Source organism: Strix aluco, chromosome 14 (genome assembly GCF_031877795.1).
Source record: "Strix aluco isolate bStrAlu1 chromosome 14, bStrAlu1.hap1, whole genome shotgun sequence".
Lineage (NCBI taxonomy): Eukaryota > Metazoa > Chordata > Aves > Strigiformes > Strigidae > Strix > Strix aluco.
This window is the reverse complement of record NC_133944.1, coordinates 22,374,960-22,394,926: the sequence shown is the minus strand read 5'-3', so window position 1 is coordinate 22,394,926 and position 19,967 is coordinate 22,374,960. Positions and strand designations below refer to the sequence as shown.

At 59.1% G+C, this 19,967-nt stretch overlaps 1 protein-coding gene across 5 annotated transcripts; it reads right to left on the bottom strand.

The window, feature by feature from the left end:
- Window positions 1-6,103: 6,103 nt before the first annotated feature.
- SLC9A5 (solute carrier family 9 member A5) lies at window positions 6,104-19,596 on the bottom strand. Of its 5 annotated transcripts, none has more exons than XM_074840207.1 (16): window positions 19,424-19,596; window positions 14,397-14,699; window positions 13,574-13,740; window positions 13,200-13,278; window positions 12,749-12,926; window positions 12,398-12,618; window positions 12,051-12,253; window positions 11,390-11,479; window positions 11,200-11,270; window positions 10,372-10,501; window positions 10,103-10,191; window positions 9,818-9,944; window positions 9,518-9,688; window positions 8,851-8,920; window positions 8,510-8,683; window positions 6,104-8,216 (listed from the first exon to the last, which is right to left on the bottom strand). In XM_074840207.1, the coding sequence occupies exons 1-16, from the start codon at window positions 19,554-19,556 to the stop codon at window positions 7,750-7,752; spliced, it is 2,673 nt and encodes an 890-aa protein (XP_074696308.1). In that variant the 5' UTR covers window positions 19,557-19,596; the 3' UTR covers window positions 6,104-7,749. The 5 variants fall into 5 exon arrangements, with proteins under 5 accessions (XP_074696308.1, XP_074696310.1, XP_074696309.1 ...); XM_074840209.1 differs by having other exon boundaries at window positions 8,510-8,641; XM_074840208.1 differs by having other exon boundaries at window positions 13,574-13,737.
- Between the last annotated feature and the right edge of the window lie 371 nt (window positions 19,597-19,967).

Here is a 19,967-nt window from a genome sequence, read left to right as displayed (position 1 = left end):
GCCTACAGCAAGGATGCCAGGCAGGAACACAGAGCGGGTGGGACACGGGGCACAGGGGGTTCCTGGAGGAGGTGGCATGATGTGGATCACGGGTTCTACACCAGGGACCCTTGGTGCCCAACGCGGGTTGGAAGGAGAGGAACCTGCCCAGGGCAGGAGTACCTGTGAGCATGGTGCCAGCTGGGGTGGGCATCTTCTCTCCATGGCACCAGGGCTGGAGATCACCAGCAGGAAATAGCATGATTTAATCCCATCAGCAGCAATAACAATGTGTCTCCTAAAGGAGATGAGCAGCTTCCTCTTCAGACAGGCAGGGGCAGAGGGCTCATCCCTCCTGTCATCGGCCTCTCCTGCTTTCCTCTCACTCACCCTTCTTCCATCACCGCTGTCGTTCTGCTCCTCCTTGCAGAGGGATCTCTGCTCCCAGATCAAGACAGGGTAACGCCAGCCACAGAGCAACCATGGGAAGGGACCAGGAGGCTCAGACCCCTCTAGAATTCATCTAGGACTGCGCTGGTCCCATTGTTAGACTGGGATCGCGTGCCTCTGGAGGAGCTCGGCAGTAAGTGGGAGAAGCAGGTCAAGAGCTGTGGGACGGATATTCCGGCTATCCCTGGAATATCCTCTCTGGGTACACTACTCTGTATATTCCTGGAAGCACGGGGAGTTCAGCAGCCCAGCTGGAACCAGCAGTCCTCAGCCCTCTGACTCCAGGCAGCAACTTCCTCTCCACTACTGAGTCCATCCAGGCCCAGGTGTGTGTTCTTTGCTGCTTTTTTTTTTTCCTTTAAAAAAGACTTTGATTTTGGGTCATACCCTGACAAGGCAGCCCCTGCCTGCGTTTGCTGCTGGGTGAGATGAAGACGTCTGAGGAAGAGCGTGAGCTGGAGGCTCACCAAGAGCACTGGCCACCCGCCGTTGTGCAGCAGGGTCAGGCAGCTGCCTGCACATCACCGCTGCCCATCAGCAGGGCACAGCAGGCAGGCACACCGAAAGACACCCGAAACTACCACATAGATATTTATTAATTTTTCCCCTTAAGACTACCCCTTCGTGGAAACGCGGGGCCTTTGGCATGTCTCACTGAGCGCAGCCGCACCAGCCCCGCCCCCCACCCCCACCCCGAGGGGCCGGGAGCAGCGCGGGAGGCCCCTGTGGGGAGCGCGGCCGCCATCTTGGCGGCGGGCGGGCCGGGGCGAGGCCTCGGCGCGGGGCGACACCTGCCGGCCGCGCTGGGCAGCGCGGGCGCGGCCTCCCCGCGTCCCCCCCCCTCCCGCCTCCCAGCTCCCTCAGGCGCCCGGCGGGGCCCGGCCGGCGTTCGGGAGCTCCTCACCGGGGGCTCCGCCAGTACAGCCGGGCTCCAGCCCCTCTTCCGCGCCGTAAACCCTCGGTGCGTCACCCTCATCGGAGGGGAGATGCTCCCCTCACAGCCCAGCCTGCTGAGGCAACAGGCCTTCAGCGACCCAGGGCCGAGGGGGGCACAGGTCCTCCGATTTCTACCAGTTTGGGGGCAGTTTGGTTGCCTTTGGTCAAGCGACACCCCACAGGAGCTGGATTTGGAGACAAATCCAAGCACGGCGAGGTAGCTGCTAGACTTGCTTCACTCTTTATTGCACTCTTTAGTCTCTGTAATTTCCTGTTTGCTTCAAAAGCTATTTTTGCTAAGGGAAAAAAAAAAAAAAATCAAACATTTATAACAATTCTGTCTCTTCCCTAGCAGGAGAAAACAAAGATTGGAGTGAGCCTAGCAGGGGTCACCAATTAACTACCCGGCAGCTGCCTGGCTAACCTGCTTGCCTCAGTCCCAGCAAACACAAGCTCTGCTCCTTCACCAGCCGGCTCCCATCAGCCAGCCCCACACCATGGTATGTGAAAACATAATAGTTCTTGGCCTTCGTAGTTGTTTTGGTTTTTTTTTTTTTGTCTTTATGGGATACCTTTGCAAAGCTTTTGCCAGTTTTCTCCATAAATAGGCAAGGATAGAGATGCCTGCTGAAAACTGAAAATATGTGTATCTACATGCATGTATGTGGTAGGCAAGAGAATATCCTGGCCCTGGGAGATGGGGCTTTCCGAGAAAGCAGACAGGACCCTAAGTATACAGGAGAAATCTGGAGGGGGTGACCCCTGCATCGGTGATGCTCGCGTGGTCCCAGCACCAGCCGTGCCTAGAGGAGGGTTCTCAGGGCAGCTCTGAGCCCACAGTTCATGCCTCAGAGCCCCAAAACCGCCAGGGACCCACACACGGTGGGGACCCACACACAGTGAGGCCCCGGGTGTGCGCACAGCCCAGAAGCCAGCCTCCCCCCAGTCAGCCAAGGAGCCAAAGCAAAGCTTTAACTGGCTCTCCAACTTCAACAGTCTTAGCTGGGCTCCAGGAGGCAAAGCTTGTGCACAGGAAAAGGTCACCCGGCATCACTGAGAGAGAGGGAAAGCACAAATACAGCAGACCTGTCTGCAGAGTCCGGTCTCCACTGGGATGCCACGGCAAGGAGATGGGGCACCCTGGCCTCTCCAAGCCCTTCTTCATGGGCTACCCACAAGCTTGGGACAACTCGTGGTCTGATGTAGACCAAACCAGCTGGGCTGGTGGCCACCTCCCCAGAATGTCCTCAGCACCCTCCCTCTCCAACTAGCCCGCCACAGGTTTCAGTTACCTTCGGGGCAGCCTGGCTGCGCAGCTGCGGATGCTAGGAGTAGGCGAGGCGAGAGGAGCCCAGGTGGCTTCTTCAGGGATCTTTGCCTTCCCTGCAGCTGCGAGGAACAGCTTTGGCTGGCTGTGGGGAAGATCACAACTCTAGGATCTGGGGTACTCGTAAAATCAAAGCCCCCACCATGTCGGCATCCATCCTGGCTGTTTTGCAAGAGTCCCCAGGAGCAGCAGCCTGGCCACACAGTCCTCCAGGCAGGGAGTCCCACAGCCACGCTTGCTCCTCCAGGGAAAGCAGGGAAATCTGAACCATGAAGGGGGGTGTGGATCACCCCACCCAGCTCCTGCTGACCTAAAGATCCCACTGATCTTGTCTGTCCTCAACCCGCCCACACTGCAGCTCGTTCCCCCGCGCAGCTGGGGTGCGGGGAAAGCCTCCTGGCCAGTCCTGCAGGCTGGCGGGTGGCACAGCTGCTGGAGAGGGTCTCCAGCTCTGCGGGGAGCCGGGGACACTCACCGCCAGCAGACGGCGAGGAGACACAGGCGAGCCGAGGAGCTGGCTCGACACGCGCCGGAGGGGTGCAGCGCGAAGCACAAAAGCTCTCCCATCCTGGCTGCTCTGCCCTGGAACGCAGCATGGGAACCGCTGCCCAGCACAAATCTGTTCCTCATTATCCACCCCGGCTGCCGACTGGTCCCGGCTCCGTCACCAGCCACTCGCTGCACGGCCCCGGCCAGCTCGCATCCCATCAGCAGAGCAACTTCTGCACGACTTCACTAGCCAGCACAGCGGGGCAGACCGGGACCAGGGCTGGCATCCACCCCTCCGGAGGTAATTCCGGAGCGAAATTTAATTGTTCCCTCTACCAACAGGCAGAGGAGGCTTCCAGTGAAAGCAGGGAGCAGGGACAGCTGCTTCATGTGTGAAGAGCAGGAAGGCAAGTGCAGGAGAATTCAGGAGAGGTGTTCAGTCTGATTGCACCAAGGTGAGATGGGTGCCTGGACAGACAGACAGGAGCAGAAAGGAGCAAAGAACAGACTGATGTATTTCTAAAATGTGTGTACCCAGGTACAATCAGACCGAACTCCTGCATTTGCCTTCCCGCTGTTCTTTGTGAAAACATGAGCGTGGCCAAAGCCTCTGCCACGCTTTGTGCTTGCTGGGGCCAAGTGGGAGGTGAGAAGCTGGGCTCCCATTCACTAGCTTCCCACTGCTTGTGCCTGTATAGGCCATCGTGAAAACATCACACGAGGGCGTCAGAAGTGCTCCAGAAATAGAGCAGAATGAAAAATCATGCAAGGTTGCCCGTGAGTCAACAACACCCTTGCTGCAATGGAGAACATGAAGCCGGCAGGTTTAAGGGAGTGATTATTCCTCTTGACTTGGTACCTGTGAGACACAACTGGGTACTAGCTCCAGTTTGGGGCTCCCCAGAACAATATATATATATATCAGAGAGAACCAGCTTTAGGCAGACAAGGCGAAGAGGGGAGCTACCTACAGGGGGGCACAGAGAAACCAGAGCCCAACTCTTCTCAGGGACGCACCTGGAAGGAGAAGAGGCAATGGGGACAAGCTCTACCAGGGGAAATTCTTGCTGGACATAAGGAGAAAATCATTCTACGCAAGAGTGGTGCAGCCACGGTGTGGCTCTGGGACAGGGTGACATCTCCATCCTCAGGGACTTTCCAATCCCAACCAGACGAGGCTCTGAGCTACTTGCTGTAGCTTTGCCACCAGCCCTGCATGGAGCCAGGGTTGGACCGCAGACCTCCTAAGCTCCTCCCAGCCTAAAATCTACCTGATGCTCCAACATGCATTGTGCAATGGTGAGGTGGTGATTTTAAGACATGCTGTTGCTTAGCTGACTTGGGAGATGGCCAACACCATCACCCACAGTTTGGATCTCCCATCCAGCTGGTGCCCCTGTTACCAGAGCTGCCTTACCTCCTCTGCTGACTTCACAAGTTCTGGTACCACAGAGAAACTGGAGGAGCTGAGCACTGGAGAAAGTAAATCACCGTGGAAAAAAATGTGCAGATTTAATGGCAGGCTCTAAGGAGAAGCCTGCGTGCAAAATAACAGGTCTGTGACAGTCAGGCAGCTCTGGGATGGGGTTGCTTATAGTAACAGTCAGAGGGTTGCATGTTCTGGGTTACAGTCTGAAAAGCAGCTCCTTTGGTTATGCCTTACTCTGTCCTGGGGAAACAGAGGTTTGGGCACATGTGTTCATGGTTTGGCTCAGTTCTTGTGTTTTTCCACTGAAGCACTTGAGTATTTTTAGGCTGAAAGAGATGGCTCTGTACTATGCTGGAAAGATCGGAGCAGCCCTGTGCAGGCAGGATGCTGCCTGCTGTCTCTCCCTGTAAAGTGAAATACAGAGATTGGAGTATGAGAATACTGATAAAACCCTGTGAAGAAGGGTATAGTAGGAGCCACCATCCCTGGTCACAGCATGGCTTCCCCTTCCCCACCCAGGGTCTGCCTCAGAGGTGGCTCGGTCTGTTGAACATCAGCCACCTGGCTGGTGGCATGGAGAGCCTGCACACACATTAGCTGCTAGGCTCAGATAACTGTGTGAGACAGCAGCAACCAGCCCCAGCATTTCCCAAAGTTGGGATATCTGCTTTTCCTCCTCTGAGGACCCGAATGCTGTAGACCCACCGCTTCCAGGAAAACAACCTGGCCTGCACAACCTGTTGCACTGCCAAAGCGATCGTGTCTGCAGAAGACACTGGCACGGAGGTCTGGCATACAGAGCACGGCTCAGCCAGCATTGCTGGGTGGTGGGATGTGAGGCAGATGGGAAGCATCAGGAGGAGCAAGAGCTTCCCGAGGGACCAGCGCAAAGCTCTCGGGGCTAGGAGCTGCACAGGGACCCTGCCAAAAAGGACCTGAGGGTGACGGTAGATGCCAGCTTGAATAAGCCAAACATCCATCTTATGAATCAAGAAAACCACATTTACTCTGCTTTAGAAGTGGAGCCAGTAGATCGAGGGAAGAGCAAAGCCAGCACACACCAATGCAGGAAGTTCCTGTGAACCAGAATACCCTGAAACAGACCCATTTGAACCATATTTTTGGCAAAAAAAGAGGAAGCACAGCCATGGGAAGATCTGGGCTCCCAGCACTCTGCTGCTGTGCAGGCAGCCACGACAGCGGGCAGCAAGGGCCCCGGCTGCCTGCTGGCCTCTTGCTGGCTGCTCCCCGAGGCATGGTCTAATGACAGCTGCAGGCAAGCCTCTGTTTGGAAAGAATTTCACATTTTCCACAAACATTATAGAAAGTAGGAAATCCAGTTAGGCACATTGAGTCTGAGAGGGGAGCTGTGGCCTCGGTGGAGAAGAACAGAGGCACAGGGATGTGGTGCCTGTGAGGGAGAACTGAGCCAGAAGCTGCAGGAACCACGATGTGCAGAGGTTCCCAGACAGCAGAGAGACCAGACTGCGACATCTGCTCCAACTCCAATTTATTGAACATTACAAAATACTCTGCATATATTTTCACATTAAAACAATATTCTTGCAAATAAGATAGTTAAGTCTTGAGTCATTTGTGGTGCCCATGGCTACAGAAAACACTGACCCAGCTAGAGATTTAGTATGGCCCAATATCAGAAATCAAAACCAGAATAAGGCATACCAGAAATGCAAAACTATATAAAAATCTTTTAAAAACCTCATGCTTGGCTGGTGGGACAGGTACAGAGCAGAACGGCCTTTGCTGAGCCTTGCTAACAGTACTGGGGTTACTGCCAGCTTGCTTGCCCCACATTGTGCATCTTAAGTGTCCTCTTGACACCTGCTGTCTCAGCACACCCACGTAGCTGGAACAGGCAGTTAATTACCCGCTTTGGGGCATTAACAGCCCAAGTCCCCATTCTTCCCTAAGAGGAGCATCCCCAACCCTCCTGCATGGCTGGTGCCCTGCGCTGAGCTTTTGCATGGCAAGCAGTTCTTGGGGAGCGATTCTTGGCCCTTGGGGTCTCACCAGGAATAATTCACTGTGTGGGCCATTGCCACCAGGTCTCACCACGCTGTCACGAGGGACCAGGGGTGGCTGGGAGGCAGGGAGTGGGGACAGACCTTTGAAGATGCACTCAGCTCTCGCTCATCACCCCTGTTCCTGATGTACATTCATACCTGCTGCTCGCTCCACTCCTTGCACCACGACCAGCCCTCCCAGCTGATGGGCCCCAGGCAACTGGAAGGACTGGGATGTGGGCAGGATGAATGCCAAGAATGCTGTGCGGGACAGCTGCCTCCTAGCAAAGCCAGAAAGCTGAGCACCGCAGCTATTGGGAACACATCCAGACAACAGGCGTGAGGCTGGCACAGCAGGTTGGCTGCTAGAGGAGTCCCTGTGCGTACACGTTCACTAGTCCGGCTCCTGGTGGAGCCAAACCCCAGGAGCACTGCTCCCAGTCCTGAGAAGGTCATGGCCTCGCCTCTGTGGTACCTCCATAACCTGGGGAACGCAGAGCTGCCGTGGCAAGGAGCCCATCTCTGGCCTCCTGGCTGAGCTCCATGCATGCTGTGAGAAACCAATCCTGTAGCCACCTTGAAGTCAATGGCTCGGTTGCTGGGTGTGGATGGGCTCTTGTGCATTGGCCACCACTCCCAGCCCTCTCCAGAGGTCTCCTACCCACAGCCAGGCTGGAGATCAGCTCATGCTCCCACACCTGTGAGCAGCCACGGCCTGTTAGCCAGCACCCACACCCCTCAGGGCGGCACAGCTGTGACAGGATTGAGTTCAGCTGAGATCCCAGCCCTGGGAGGAACATCTCTGGCCTCCCAGTGCTGTGAAGATGTGTAGCGACCAGAGAGGAAGAAAGAGGTTTGGGGTCTGTGCCTCCCTGGGTGGACAGGGGTTGGTACCTGCTGCTGCAGCATGAAGCCCAGTTATCGACCAGTTTTGCATCAATAGGTGCATGGGCAAAGCCCACCCTGGAGTGCAGCTCCAGGAAGAGTACTGGGCTCTCCTGCCACTCCTGGAGTTTGTGGAGACACACACAAGCTTTACAACGCAAGACAGCAGAGCGGTCAGCAGGTTGCAGCCCGTCCGCAGCCCCCAGCCCCTTCCCCACCCAGGGTCTGCCTCAGAGGTGGCTCGGTCTGTTGAACATCAGCCACCTGGGCTCCGCAGTGGGCAGCATCCTGCCCTGCTCCTCCATGGCCATCAAAGGCTGCAGCTCCTGCTGCTCAGCGCCATCCGGGCTGCTGTCACTCTGTGACCGGCCGCTCTTGGAGACGTGGCTGGGGAACTGGAAGCAGGAGCTCTGCTCTGGCATCGCCTGGCTCGCAGACTGGGGCTGCTCCTCCAGCACAGGGCAGGCGAATCTCCTGTGCTGAGGTCCACTCTCGATGCCTGGAGGGGAAGCGATGCTCTCCAGGGAGGAGATGCTTTGGTTCCATGCCTTCTGCATATCCACTGGCACAATTTTGGTGGTCTCCGATGAGACGTAAACAGCCAGATCAGCCTGGTCTCCTTTCCACGGCAGCTCCTTCTCTGCCAAGGTGGGCGATGGCGGGATGATGCAGGGGCTGGGACAGACATCCAGGCTGCCTGGGGATGCAGAAGGAGGGACAGTGAGAGGAATCTTTCACAGTTCTTGCTCTCTCCCTGGGCCCTTGCAAACATTGCAGAACCAACCACGGCCGCATGACCAGCTGGCCCAGGGATGCAGGATCCACCAGGGAGGCTCTGCCGTGCCTCTAGAGCCACAGAGAACAGTGATTCTCCCATTCATGCTCTGCTGACTTTGGTTTTGCCCAGGTCAAGGCAACTTTGCTCCCCAGGTGGAGGAAGGACGAGCTACCCAACAGCAGCTGCCCTGGCGTGAGAGCATCGGTGCCTACCAGGAGTTGTCTTTCCCTGAAGGACCTCATCAGTGGCTCGAGCGATGAACACAATCCCTTCATCATCCTCTCTCTCTGTCTCCGAGCTATCGCTCTCCTCCTCCTCTGAGCTGACCATCACCAGGACAGGAGCTGCAGCCAGATGGAGGGAGTAGGTTTGGAGAATGGGGCACCCTGTGGGGGAAGGACTGCACTCATGGGAGAAGGACTTGGTGCTGGCACAACCCCGGGTGCTGTCATGCCACCAAGCTGGCAGTGGGCAGGCACAGCCAGATGCTCCCATCCCACCACCTCAGGTCCCCTTGCTAGGACCTGCAAACCTTGCCTGACCCCAGCCTTACCTGCCTCCTGCCAGGGGACATTTCTGTGTGTCTTCCCATTGGGCGCCTCAGTGGTCAGAGAGATGTTCTTCTGCGAAGGAAGAGGGACTGGCTGGGACCTGCCCCATGCAAACCTCTAACCACAACCCAGGTGGCCCTGCAAGCCAAGGTAACCCTGGGGACATAGATTCCCACCCCAGCGAGGAGGCAGCTGGCAATCAGTGGTTCCTAGCCCTTAGGCATTGTGTCTTCGTGGCCCTACAACAAACAGCTCAGCTGCAATGGTGTCAAAAGCCTCCAAACAAGAGAAGACACCTAAGGCTCAATTTAAGGTGTAGTGCCACACTTCTGAGCCTGGATCTGCACCGATGTTCAGGCTACTTTATGCTGAGTGCTCCTGGAAAACAAACATGGGGCTCCTCCAGGGCTTGGGACCACTTTGCCTGGGAAGAGCCACCCCACGGCAGTGTTGGTGTGGTGGGGACACGTGGACATGCAGCACCCGTGTGCTCACATGCAAGCATACACAGGACTGAGATGAGATGAGATGAGCCGCTTTCCCCCTGGCTCTGGAGCTGCCAATGCCCTGCAGCACCTCACCTACACCCCAGAGGACCTCACTGTCTGCATCCTGGGGGAGGCCAAATCTCAGAGCTAGGAAAGGAGCAGGAGGTTGGGGAGCGCTTGCCTTTTTCCTGCCCTTCTCCTTCAGCCTAGCCTTGCTCTTGGATGAGCAGACGTTATGCTTTGTGGACTTGAAGGTCTCCAGCCGCCTCTTCATGTTCTGCCGGAAGATTTCTTTATCTTGGCGCTCTTGTTTATCTGGAGAGATGAAGTGACGGCTGTAGCTGGCCTTGTACTGGCCGAGGGAGAGGCAAAGAGACACAGGGTGAGCAGCTGGCCCCACAGAGCATCCTCCATCCCTGCTCCTCTTGCAGGTGCTGCTACCCTCGGGGTCAGCCGCACACCACGGCCAGGTAGTGCTCACCCGCCGGCGAGGCTTGTAGAGGCTCCCTCGCAGCACGTGGTGCATGGCGGCATCTTCCTTGTCCCGACGGCTCCTCACCGTGTCAATGACCTGCAGGTCCAGGCACGCGCCGCTCCCGCTCTCCCTCCTGGGGGGCAGATGGAGATGGAGATAGAGAAGGTGGTGCTGGGCTCCCTGCCTGCATCCTGCCAGCCTCCTGCCAGCCCTGCCACAACCCACCCACCCCCAGGGAAGAAGGCAGCGGCGGGGGTCCAGCAAGGTCTGCCCAGGGACTTTCGTACTCACAGGAGGTTTGTGACCGACGACTCTGACATGGACGTACGGCTGGGCATGGAGGGCAGTGCCAGCTTGGCGGCTGAGAGCACGTGGCCACCCTGGGAGGTGGGAGGGCAAGGCTGGCATCGGGGCAGCAAGGACCCAGGTGGGCTGGGGGGGTCCCCACTGCCTGACCAGAGGGTACACGTGTGGCCATACATGGTGGGGACTGCCACCCCAGGTCAGCCAGCTCCTGTCGGGGGCCATCCTGCCACCCGGCCCCCACCACAGGCCCCTACCTGGTCGACAAAGCTGATGGCATCACGGATGTTCAGCTTGTAGTAAACATCCCAGATCTCATCCCGCAGCCTGTAGGCAGATTTCCGCATCAGGAGCTGGCTCAGGTACTTCTTGTCAAACTGCTCCCACCTGCCAGAAGATGAAGACACGGGCGGTTTAGCTCCCACAGGGTACCACGGCCAGGGACCCCCTGCCCATGCAAGGTTGAGCATGTCCAAAGCATGGCAAAAGCAGGCTGGGCACACAGGACCTGGCTGTGCCCAGGGACACGCTGCCAGGGACAGCAGGAGGGGACACACTGACCCTTTGTCCCCGCTCAAGGGGAAACCAGACACCAGTGGGTCTGTGGAAGGCGATGGGAGGGGGACTGGGGCTGGCACGGCTGCCCCACTGGAGCACTTCCCCTCCAGGAAACAGGCTTTTAACATCCTTTTCCTGTCGCTGTGCTGCAGATAAACACTGCCCCGGCTTTAACAGGGCTTTTCCCTCCTCAGCGCACAGCACAGCTCCATCCGTGGTGAGGCACAGGGCCCTCGCCACCACCACAGACACCCCACAGCCCCCCAGCAGCTCTGGCATGGGCAAGGAATGCCAGCTCCCGCAGCATCCCCAACCGCACCCACCCGGCCTCTCTCTGGGATGCTTTTGGGACCTCGGTCTGCTGTACAACAGCAGCCAGATGGTCCCCTTCCAGACGGACTGACAGACAGAAATACAGCCTTCCTGCTGCAGGGGTGTCCTCCAGTGGAGACCCTGCAATGTCCTCATGGCTGCTACGTGTCCCCCATCCACCTGATGGCCAGCAGAGGATCCTGGCTAACACTCACTTGTCCCGCCAGTAATGGTAGCCGTGGTGTCCCACGATGTCCTCCACCGCTGCCAGGATGTGGTCAAAGGCCTTGAGTGAGGAGAATAGGGTGAGAGCAGCGGCAAGGCTGCGGGTGCCCCAGGGGTGCCGAGGCTGTGCATCGCCCTGGCAGTGCGGGGAGCCGGGCAGCCTCCGGCACCAGCACCTACATGCTCGTGCAGCTCCTCGTTCAGCGTGGGCTTGTGGTGGTCACTACGTTTCACCTTCAGCCACGTCACCAGGGGTTTGATGGTGAGGCCCTGGAATGGGAGGAGAAGGCAAGGGAAAGACTGGGAGGGCGAGAAGGTGCATGGCTGGGGCACAGGGAGCAGAAGCAGCACAAAGTGACTGGGGACAGCAGCTGTGCCAACCATGTGTGCCCCTCCCAACCCAACCCCCTGTGCCTGGGACCTGGGCGATGGTCCTGTGTCCCGACATGCAGCGACCATGTCATACCCCTCCAGTCCCCCTTCCCCTAGGCTTCCATCCCCTTCCTGGGGCACAGGAACCCCAAATCCAGGGGCCATCAGCATCTCTGTAAAGAGATCAGCCTGACCAGGCACACGCTGGTGCTGCTCTTGGAGCCAGTCCCGGAACAAGAGGCTGACAGGGAAACAACATAGGCCATGGCCCCACCATTGGAACAGTCGCCACAGCAGTCCTGCACGCCAGCCTGGTGATGGATGGGATGCCAGGAGGCACCGAGGACCAAAGGTCACTTGAAAAGAGGTCCTTGCCCCAAGCACATGTCCATGAGCACCCGCCTGGCACCCCAGGCCAGCTCTGGAGCAAGAAGGCAGCACTGGAGGAGGGCAGAGTGCCCATCCTCACCTGCACAATGACAGTGAAGAACACCACCACGATGGTCGTTGCCACAAAGTAGTCCTTGGCTTTCACCTTTGCCCTGTCCAGCAGGATGACCAGGGCAAAGGCCACGGCCCCACGGAGGCCACCGTATGACATGACCACCTGGTCGATCCTGTCCAGGGGGATGAGGCGGAAACGGTTGAGCACGTAGGTCTGGAGGACAACACCTAGGGAAGAAGGAGAAGGAGAGCCTGGGATGCCAGCAGATGTCTGCTCCTCAAGACAGGGCAAAAGCCCAGCCAGGAGCCATGGCTGGCCTCATGCCCCAGCTTTCCTAGGGGCACACCACTTTTTGGCATGAAAAGACTGACCCACAGCTCTGAAGAGCAGGATAAAGAACAGGGTGCCCAGCACCAGTGCTGTGTCCCATGCCCACTTGGAGGTGTCCACAGCCGAAATGCCCAGAAACATGAAGATGATGGTCTCTGAGCTGCTGGCCAGTGTCTTCATGGTGTACTTGACTGTGGTGCGGGATTTCTGGGAGATGTTGGCTTCCACGTACTTCTTGCAGCAGATCCCACAGAAGGTAACTCTGCAGAGGGGCAGAAGGAGCTGGCATGACCCTACAGCGGGATGAGGAGTGGGTCTGCTCACCGCCTCCTGCTGCTCAGTACTGCACCCCCGATTTCCTGGACCCGCCCAGGGAACACCCCGGTACTCACGCCAGGATGGAGGAGAGCGAGACCATCTCGGCAGCAAGGTAGGCGACGTAGGCCAGGAGGAAGACAAAGAGCGGCTCGATGATGCGCACGCGCTTGGTGAACCGCGTGATCAGGGCCAGGAGGAAGGCGAAGAGCAGCCCCACGGCCGTGCCCCCCAGGCTCACCAGGAAGAATGAGACTGGTGGGGGGAGAAGACTCCTTTGCACCATAAGCAAGCGAGCCCAGCTCCTGTGCCCCACAGCCATACCACGCCGGGCTGGCCAAGCTCCGTGCTCCCGCCCAGCTCCCCACCAAAGCATCCCATGATGACGGCTGGCATGTGACCACTGGGATGGAGATGACAGAGCCGTGGTGCTCAGTGCCCACCCCACTGCACGACAGCATCTGTGCTTGCCCCCCACACTTCTATGCTGGAGGAAGAGGCGGAGGGGCTGGTGGGGCACATACTCACCTACCCCCTTCACGTAGTCCGTGGCATGGATGTGCGCTGGGCCCAGCTCCACAAAAGAGTTGAAGACCTTGTACAGCACCTGCAGGCAAGGCAAATCCCTTGGAGAAGGCAAGGTATTGCCCTGCCTTGAGAGGGGCAGCACCCGCGGGCAAGATGAACCCTGCAGAAGAGGCATCGCCCACCCCAAATCTGCCAGGCAACACAGCTCATCTCAGCAGGCAAAGTCCCCCGGGGCCAGGAGAGAGGAAAGACCAAGAAGCATGGCCATGGGTCTGACCCCGGCTTGGGGATGTCATCCTCTGCCCATCCTGGGGGACTCCAGTGCCCTGGCCCATGTTGGGCTCCACATTAAGGTCCCCCAAGCTCCAACTCACCACAGTGACAGCATCATTCAGGAGAGACTCGCCAAACACGATGATGAAGAGAGTCTCATTTACATGGACCTCTTCGAAGACAGCCAGCACTGCCACAGGGTCCACAGCTGAGATGAGGCTGCCGAAGAGCAGGAAATCCATCAGCCCAGCTTCGACGCCTGGATCTGCTAGGACAGAAGGACCAAGCTCAGGCAGACCGTCTGCCCCAGAGCCCCTCTTGCTAGGCTGAAACAAGCCTGGCCCTCATCTGCTCCCGGTGACTTGGCTACAGCATCCCAACTTGGAGTGCAGTGGGCTGAGCCTGGGAGTGCTCCCAGACCTCCAGGGTTCCCTGGCTGAAGTGGGGCTCAGCACGTCCTTGCTGCAACATGAGGGGAGCAGGGCTTGGCTGTCCTCCTTGGCACCCACATGCATCACTGCCCCTCAGGCAGGTATGCACCAAAGGAGGCTCAGCAGCCCCACCTCGGGTCCATGCATTGATTCCTCAGGGGTCAGGACAGCTCAAAACACAGCCCAGGCCAGCCAGGGCCAGTGGGTCCAGCGAAGGACAGGGAACACGTCGGTGAGCCAGCAAAGCTAGCCAAGGTCGGCAACAAAAATAGCAAAGACATGAGTCAGCTCAGCGCCGAGCAGGGCTCGTTTGTCCTGCACGCTTGAAGGTCCAGCCAGAGCACCATTCCCAGGATGTCAGTACCCTGCTCCTGCTATAATTCCTGGGAATCCACGGCAGGGCCGGGCAGTGGGCTCTGAACTTGGGGGTGCGTTGCACCTCCATCCCATCTTTTGGGGATGTAGCCCAAGCTGGGCAGCCCTGTTCACCCACCCATGAGCCCAGCTCGGTGCAGCCCCCAGAGCGCAGCACCAGTGGTGAAGGAGTTCCAGAGCGTGCCCACCACTGCGTAGGTGAGGATGGCACCGATGTTGTCAAAGAACAGCCGGCTGGGCATGAAGTAGCCCGAGTCTAGGACGATGGGGGGCAGAAGAAAGAGGAAGAACATGTTGGGCTCCAGCTGGTACTCGGCTTTCTTCGCCACGGCCAACACAATGCCCCCGAGGCCCAGCCCCAGCAGGATGAGGAGGCAGCTCTCCGGGACGATGGACGTCACCTTCCTTGACAGGTGGAAAACTAGAAGGAAAGGAAGAATGAGAGCATCAGCCAAATAGGCACACGGACAGAGCATCCCCAATCCACAAGCTCCACAGAAGGGTTGGCTGATGCATGATGGACCCCGGGGAGGACAAAGGAGCACCTAAGGCTGCTTCGTGGCCATGTGTGCACAGAAGGCCTTCCAGCTAGCTCCCAGGTCAGGATTCCAGGTCCCTGACTCTTTGGGATCTCTCTCTCCTCCTCAGGCACTGTCTAATAAGCCAAGCAGCCAGGCATTTTGCTTTTCTTGGCCTCTGGTATCTGCACTTAAAGGATTAAAGCAGCCAGCAAGCACATTCACAGTGTCACGAGCAATGCTGGCTGCTGTTCGAGTGAAGGCATCCTGGTTCACCGGGACACGTTACCCCGCTCAGAGAGGAGGATGCTCAGCCCTGGTGACGGGGTGACCTTGTTTGCAGCCGTCTGAGCAAGCAGACGGAGCAGCATACAAACCACTGCAGCACAAGTCAGTCGGCCGGTCTCTGTGCCAGAGCACAACCTTCCTCAGCACCGACTAACCCACCTGCATGCAAAAAACAGGCACACAGGAGCTGCAGATTTAGAGATGCTTTGAATAATCAGTTTATTCCATGCGAGGTCTGGACCAAATCTTAAAATGCCATGAAACAGGATATATTTTTTAAAGCAAGCAGAGTATGCCCTGGTATTCATCCATCAGCAATGTGGCAGTGAGCCTGCAGCTCAGGCACAAGCCAGTGGGACGTCACACCAGCCAGCACAGGGGACTTGCTCCTCCAGGCAGCCTTGTCCCCAAGGCAAGGGTGTCCTGTGTAATCCCAAATCATTCCAGCTTCCATGTGAGCAACCCGCCATCCCTGCAGATTTCTTCTCCCTAGCATAAGGTGCTGTGTTTTTGCTACCCTGCAAAGGGCAGTGCTTGGGGAAAGGCTGTCGAGGTTCACAGTGGTTTTACCCCCCCATCACTCAGTTCTGCCATTGCCTGTGACATCCAGCCCATCTCTGGAGCACAACTTGGCCACCAGATGAAGAAACCTTCTCCTGGGGAGTGGGTTCCTCCAGACACTTCCAGAGGCACCTCTGTCCTTGAGCACCCAGCAGGTATCAGGGACATCAGGGCAGCCTCTGAGCTGTCACTTGGCTGCAAGCCCAGCCCTGCTGCCAACCCAAACCCATCCCTAAAGCGCTTCAGCTGGATTAAAGGTGCCCATTGCTTGTGCCAAGTCATCCCACCAGAAGGAAAGCTGTGCTGTGGTCACACATCAACCCTAGGTCACTTGGATTCTTCCCTCCTTAGGAACCCCCACGGACAGACCATAAGGTCCTGTCTCCAGTGGCATAGACCTGGAGAGGAGGCAATGATTCATCAGTAGGTTTCCATGTCTCTGTGCCCTTGTCATTGCCCTCTGAACCTGTTCCAGTCCTGCTCTATCCTTTCTGGGGTGGGTCCCAGTGTCTGCAGACACCCTGGGAGCTGAGGTCGTGGCCTCCTGATGTTCTTCCTTTTTCCTTTCCTAACACCTCTTAGTTGATTTGCTTTCCTTCGCAGCAGCTGAGCGCTGAATTAGAGGAGGTGATAATTCAGTGTCAAAAATCTGGTTCCTAACCAGAGACAACATCTTGGAGCCCACCAACGAACGTGCAGGTCATGGGACCTTAACCTTAAGCCTCTGCCACAGCTCTGTGGCCAAGCGCCCCGGCCCGGGGGGCCACGGAGCCCGGGGCACCCACCCTCGCCCCCAGCTGCCTCCGCTCGCTGCCAGCGATTCAGCAGCGGTGATACGGACACTACAGCCCTCCAAGCAAACCCACAGCTCAGAGAAGGGCTGGCTGAGCTCCAGCCCAGCCGAATTCCTGCTAAATGACCGCACAAGCCATGGCAGAGCCCCGTTCACCCCACGCGAGCCCGGCGAAGGCAGCGCCGGTGGGCGAACGGCGCTCGCTCAGCGCCTGCGGCAGGCTGCGAAACCACTTCCCGCCCACGGGAACAAAGCTCTGAAGTTTTCAAGAAGGGAACAAGGCGTCCAGCCCCTTTCTGCACACTCGGGAGCATTGCCAAGATCCGAGATCCCTGCTCCCGGCTCCCGCAACTGATCTGCACTCCCCGTGCTGCAGAGATATGCCCTGGCTGGCTGGAGAGACCCAGGAGAGCCCGCAGAGATGCTGGGGGGACATGGGGACGTGGCTCCTGGCTGTCATCCGTTGTTCTTTCTCCCAAACCAAAAACTTGGGCAAAGAAGGGAGCAGCATCGATGGGAAAGACCCTGCTTGTCCAAAAATCCCCTGGCTGAGGGGGGATGCTGCCACCCACCCGAGCAAATGGCAGCACATGAGGTCCTCTGCGCCACAGGGAGCAGCCAGCGGGGACGGGTGGAACAAGCTCTAATTTTACACGCACTAGTCAAGGATTTCAGCATTAAAGGTTCCCACAGCAACAGTAACTTAGCCACATGTGAATTAACTTCATAGCCATAATCCACACTCAGGCATCCATAATACAGGATCTGCCATTGGGAGGACTTGGCACCAAAACCTGCTCCACTCCTCCAGTGCTTGGGAAACAGTGAAACACCCAAACCAAGACACAAGCAGCTGGGGACAAAGGTGATGGTGCAAGGAGAGAGGGTTGCAACCGATGGGGATGCTGCTGGGTGGAAAAACCTCCATCTGCTGGCAAACCCCTGCCCATGGGGCAGCCATGGGTGAGGAGCACGTGTCGGGTAATGCTCACCACTTCCCTCGTCCCTACATCCTGTTCAAGCAGATCTGTACAGAAAAGGCAGCAAAACCCAGATGAAGTCTCGCAGTGCAGGAAGCCAACACCCAAGCTAGTTTTTCCCTGCCCTGGGTGTTTGCTGTCTCGGGGCACCCTGGCATCGTGACCGCCTCTGAGAACAGAGCCCGCAGTGTCATTTCCCCATCACCCAGGCGCAGGGCCACTTCCTCCCCTGCAGTCACAGGGCTGTGAGCTGGCAGCCTAGCGCCACAACTGCAACGGCTCCTCTGCGCCAGCCTACGCCTGGCGTCCACGGCCACCGCAGCCCCCTCCGCTCCCCGGCATCCTCCACCCCCAGCTCCATCTCCTCCGTGGGCTCCTGTGCACCCTGGGGACCATGCGTGAATGGAGTCTTGTGTCACCTCTGGGGACACCCCTGCCAGGGTGCTGCTGCAGCCCTGCCTCCAGGTCTGGCTGTCACTCCTGGCTCCGGGCTCTGAATATCCATCGGACCCATCGGATGTGCTGAGCCAGGCAGCCCGGAGCTACCGACAGCCGTGTCTCCCAGATTGAGAGGAGAGTGGCCATCAGCTCGCCTCAGGCCTGGAAGACTGTGGCGGGGCTGGGAGCTTGGGAATGACCCCAGCTCAGGCCCCCCCGCACCCACTGGCACTGCTGGGGCAAAGGCAAGGGTGGTGAGGGGAGCCCATCAAGGTAAATCTGCACAGGGAGTAGCTCTGGGGAGATGTTTGAGAGAAGAAAATAAGAGCCAGGGAAAGGAATCATCTCTTTGATCTTCTGCAGGTAGGAGGGACGTGCTCAGCAGCTGGAGGTAGCACAGCTGCAGACAGAGGGTTGTATTTTTAAGCTCACAACGCCCTTTAATTAATTCCTCGCGATGCTTTATGTCTCCCTCGTGAGAAGGCAATGAAAGAGAGGAACGCGAGGTCCACGGCAGCGGTGTCGATGATGCTTGGGACAGGCAGAGGCCAGCTGATGGTCACAGCCTGTCTCCTGCATACCAAGAGCTACTGCTGGTCCCTGCCTGTTCAGAGACTCCCCTAACTCTGAACCCACATTTCTTGAGCCGGCTCCAAACTGAGAGGATGCCCGCACCCCCACCACGGGGGTTGTGCCCACAGTGCGGCCCCCAAGGAGGAAACCTGCCTCAAGGTCATAGTCTCATCCCCTGGGCCCAGCACAGCAGGCAGGGGCACCGGGGGGGACCAGCCCTCTGCTTGGCACCCACACTTGGGCATCCCCTCCCCCAGCACCCAGGGTGGTGTGGTGGGGGCACAGCCCTGCGGCAGCTCACACACACCCTCCTTGCACCTTCCCACGCAGCCTCTCGCAGCGGAGCCTCCCCCTGGGCTGCGTGGCCCTATGCCGGGGAGCACGAGAGCCCGAGGCCACGCGGATCTGGAGTGACCCATCGGAGGGGACCACGGGCATGGACCCATCCCCAGGCTGCCAGCGACACATTTTGCCCAACACTGGCACCACCGAGCCCTTCTCGGGGCTGGGGGGGATCAAACAGCCTCCAGCCCTGCTGATGGCACGTGGTGTGCCAACCTCTGAGGCATGGGACATCCTTTGGGGCATCATCTCTGCTCAGGTCCCCTTCTCCTGAACCCTCCCTCCCCTGCGCCCACCCCTCCAGGCCCAGGCCCCCGCGTTGTCCCTCGGGCTGTACCTCACCTCGTCACCATCCCACTGGAGGGGATGGAGGCCCGGGGTCGTGGCGCGGGGTCGTGGCGCGGGGTCGTGGCAGGGCACCGCAGCCCAGCTGACGGTGGTGACCAGCCGGGCTCTGGCCATTTGTCCCCATGACCCGTGTCCCGATGTGCGGTGACACCCCTCGCCCCGGCTGCCCCCGCGCCCACCGGGGATGCCGCATCCCACCCTGCCTGCCCCGGGGGGTGGGCGCAGCTGCTCCGGGGGACCGAAGCTGGGCGGGGGAGTGGGGGGGGGGGGGGAACGGACGGACGACAAGGGGGCGGACACTCACCGATCTTGGCCAGGCTGGCCACCAGGATCCAGGCGGCCACCAGGCAGGGCGCCTGCACCTCCCGCCACTGCCACCGCAGCAGCTCGGCGCCCGCCGGGGCGGCGGGGCCGGGGGAGGCCGCCGGGGGCTGCATGGCCCCGCGCCGCTCCCCGCCGCTCCGCCGCGCTCCCGGCCCCCGCCCGCGTCACACGCACGTGGGGCCGCGCCGAGCCGGCCCCCCACGCCCCACGCCACGGGCTCCGCCCGCCGCTCCCCGCCCCGCCCGGGCCGGGACCGCCCCGGTCCCCCCCACCCCCCCCGGTACCGCCCCGGCTCCCCTGTACCTGCCCCGGGGCCCGGCACCACCCGCCTCGCCCCGTGCCTCCCCCTCCACCCCAGCTCACCTGGACCCTCCTGGTGCCCCCCGCCCCACCTCGGTCCCCCCTGCGTCACCCCGGATGCCCCCTGCCCCGTGCCAGTCCCCCTGCACTTTCCCCGGACCCCGGCATCACCCTGGTGCCCCTGCACCTGCCCCGGTGTCCCTTGACCCATGCCAGCCCCCTGC

What these genes read in the sequence shown, in the direction of transcription:
- SLC9A5 (XM_074840207.1), bottom strand. Translation starts at nt 19,556, where the DNA reads ATGCAGCCCCCGGCGGCCTCCCCCGGCCCCGCCGCCCCGGCGGGCGCC. An exon ending in GGACTACGTGAAGGGGGTAG is followed by an intron (nt 12,927 to 13,199) that starts GTGAGTATGTGC and finishes TCCCCCCACCAG; the next exon opens with TCTCATTCTTCCTGGTGAGC. An exon ending in CCATCAGCTTTGTCGACCAG is followed by an intron (nt 10,192 to 10,371) that starts GTAGGGGCCTGT and finishes CCCACCTCCCAG; the next exon opens with GGTGGCCACGTGCTCTCAGC.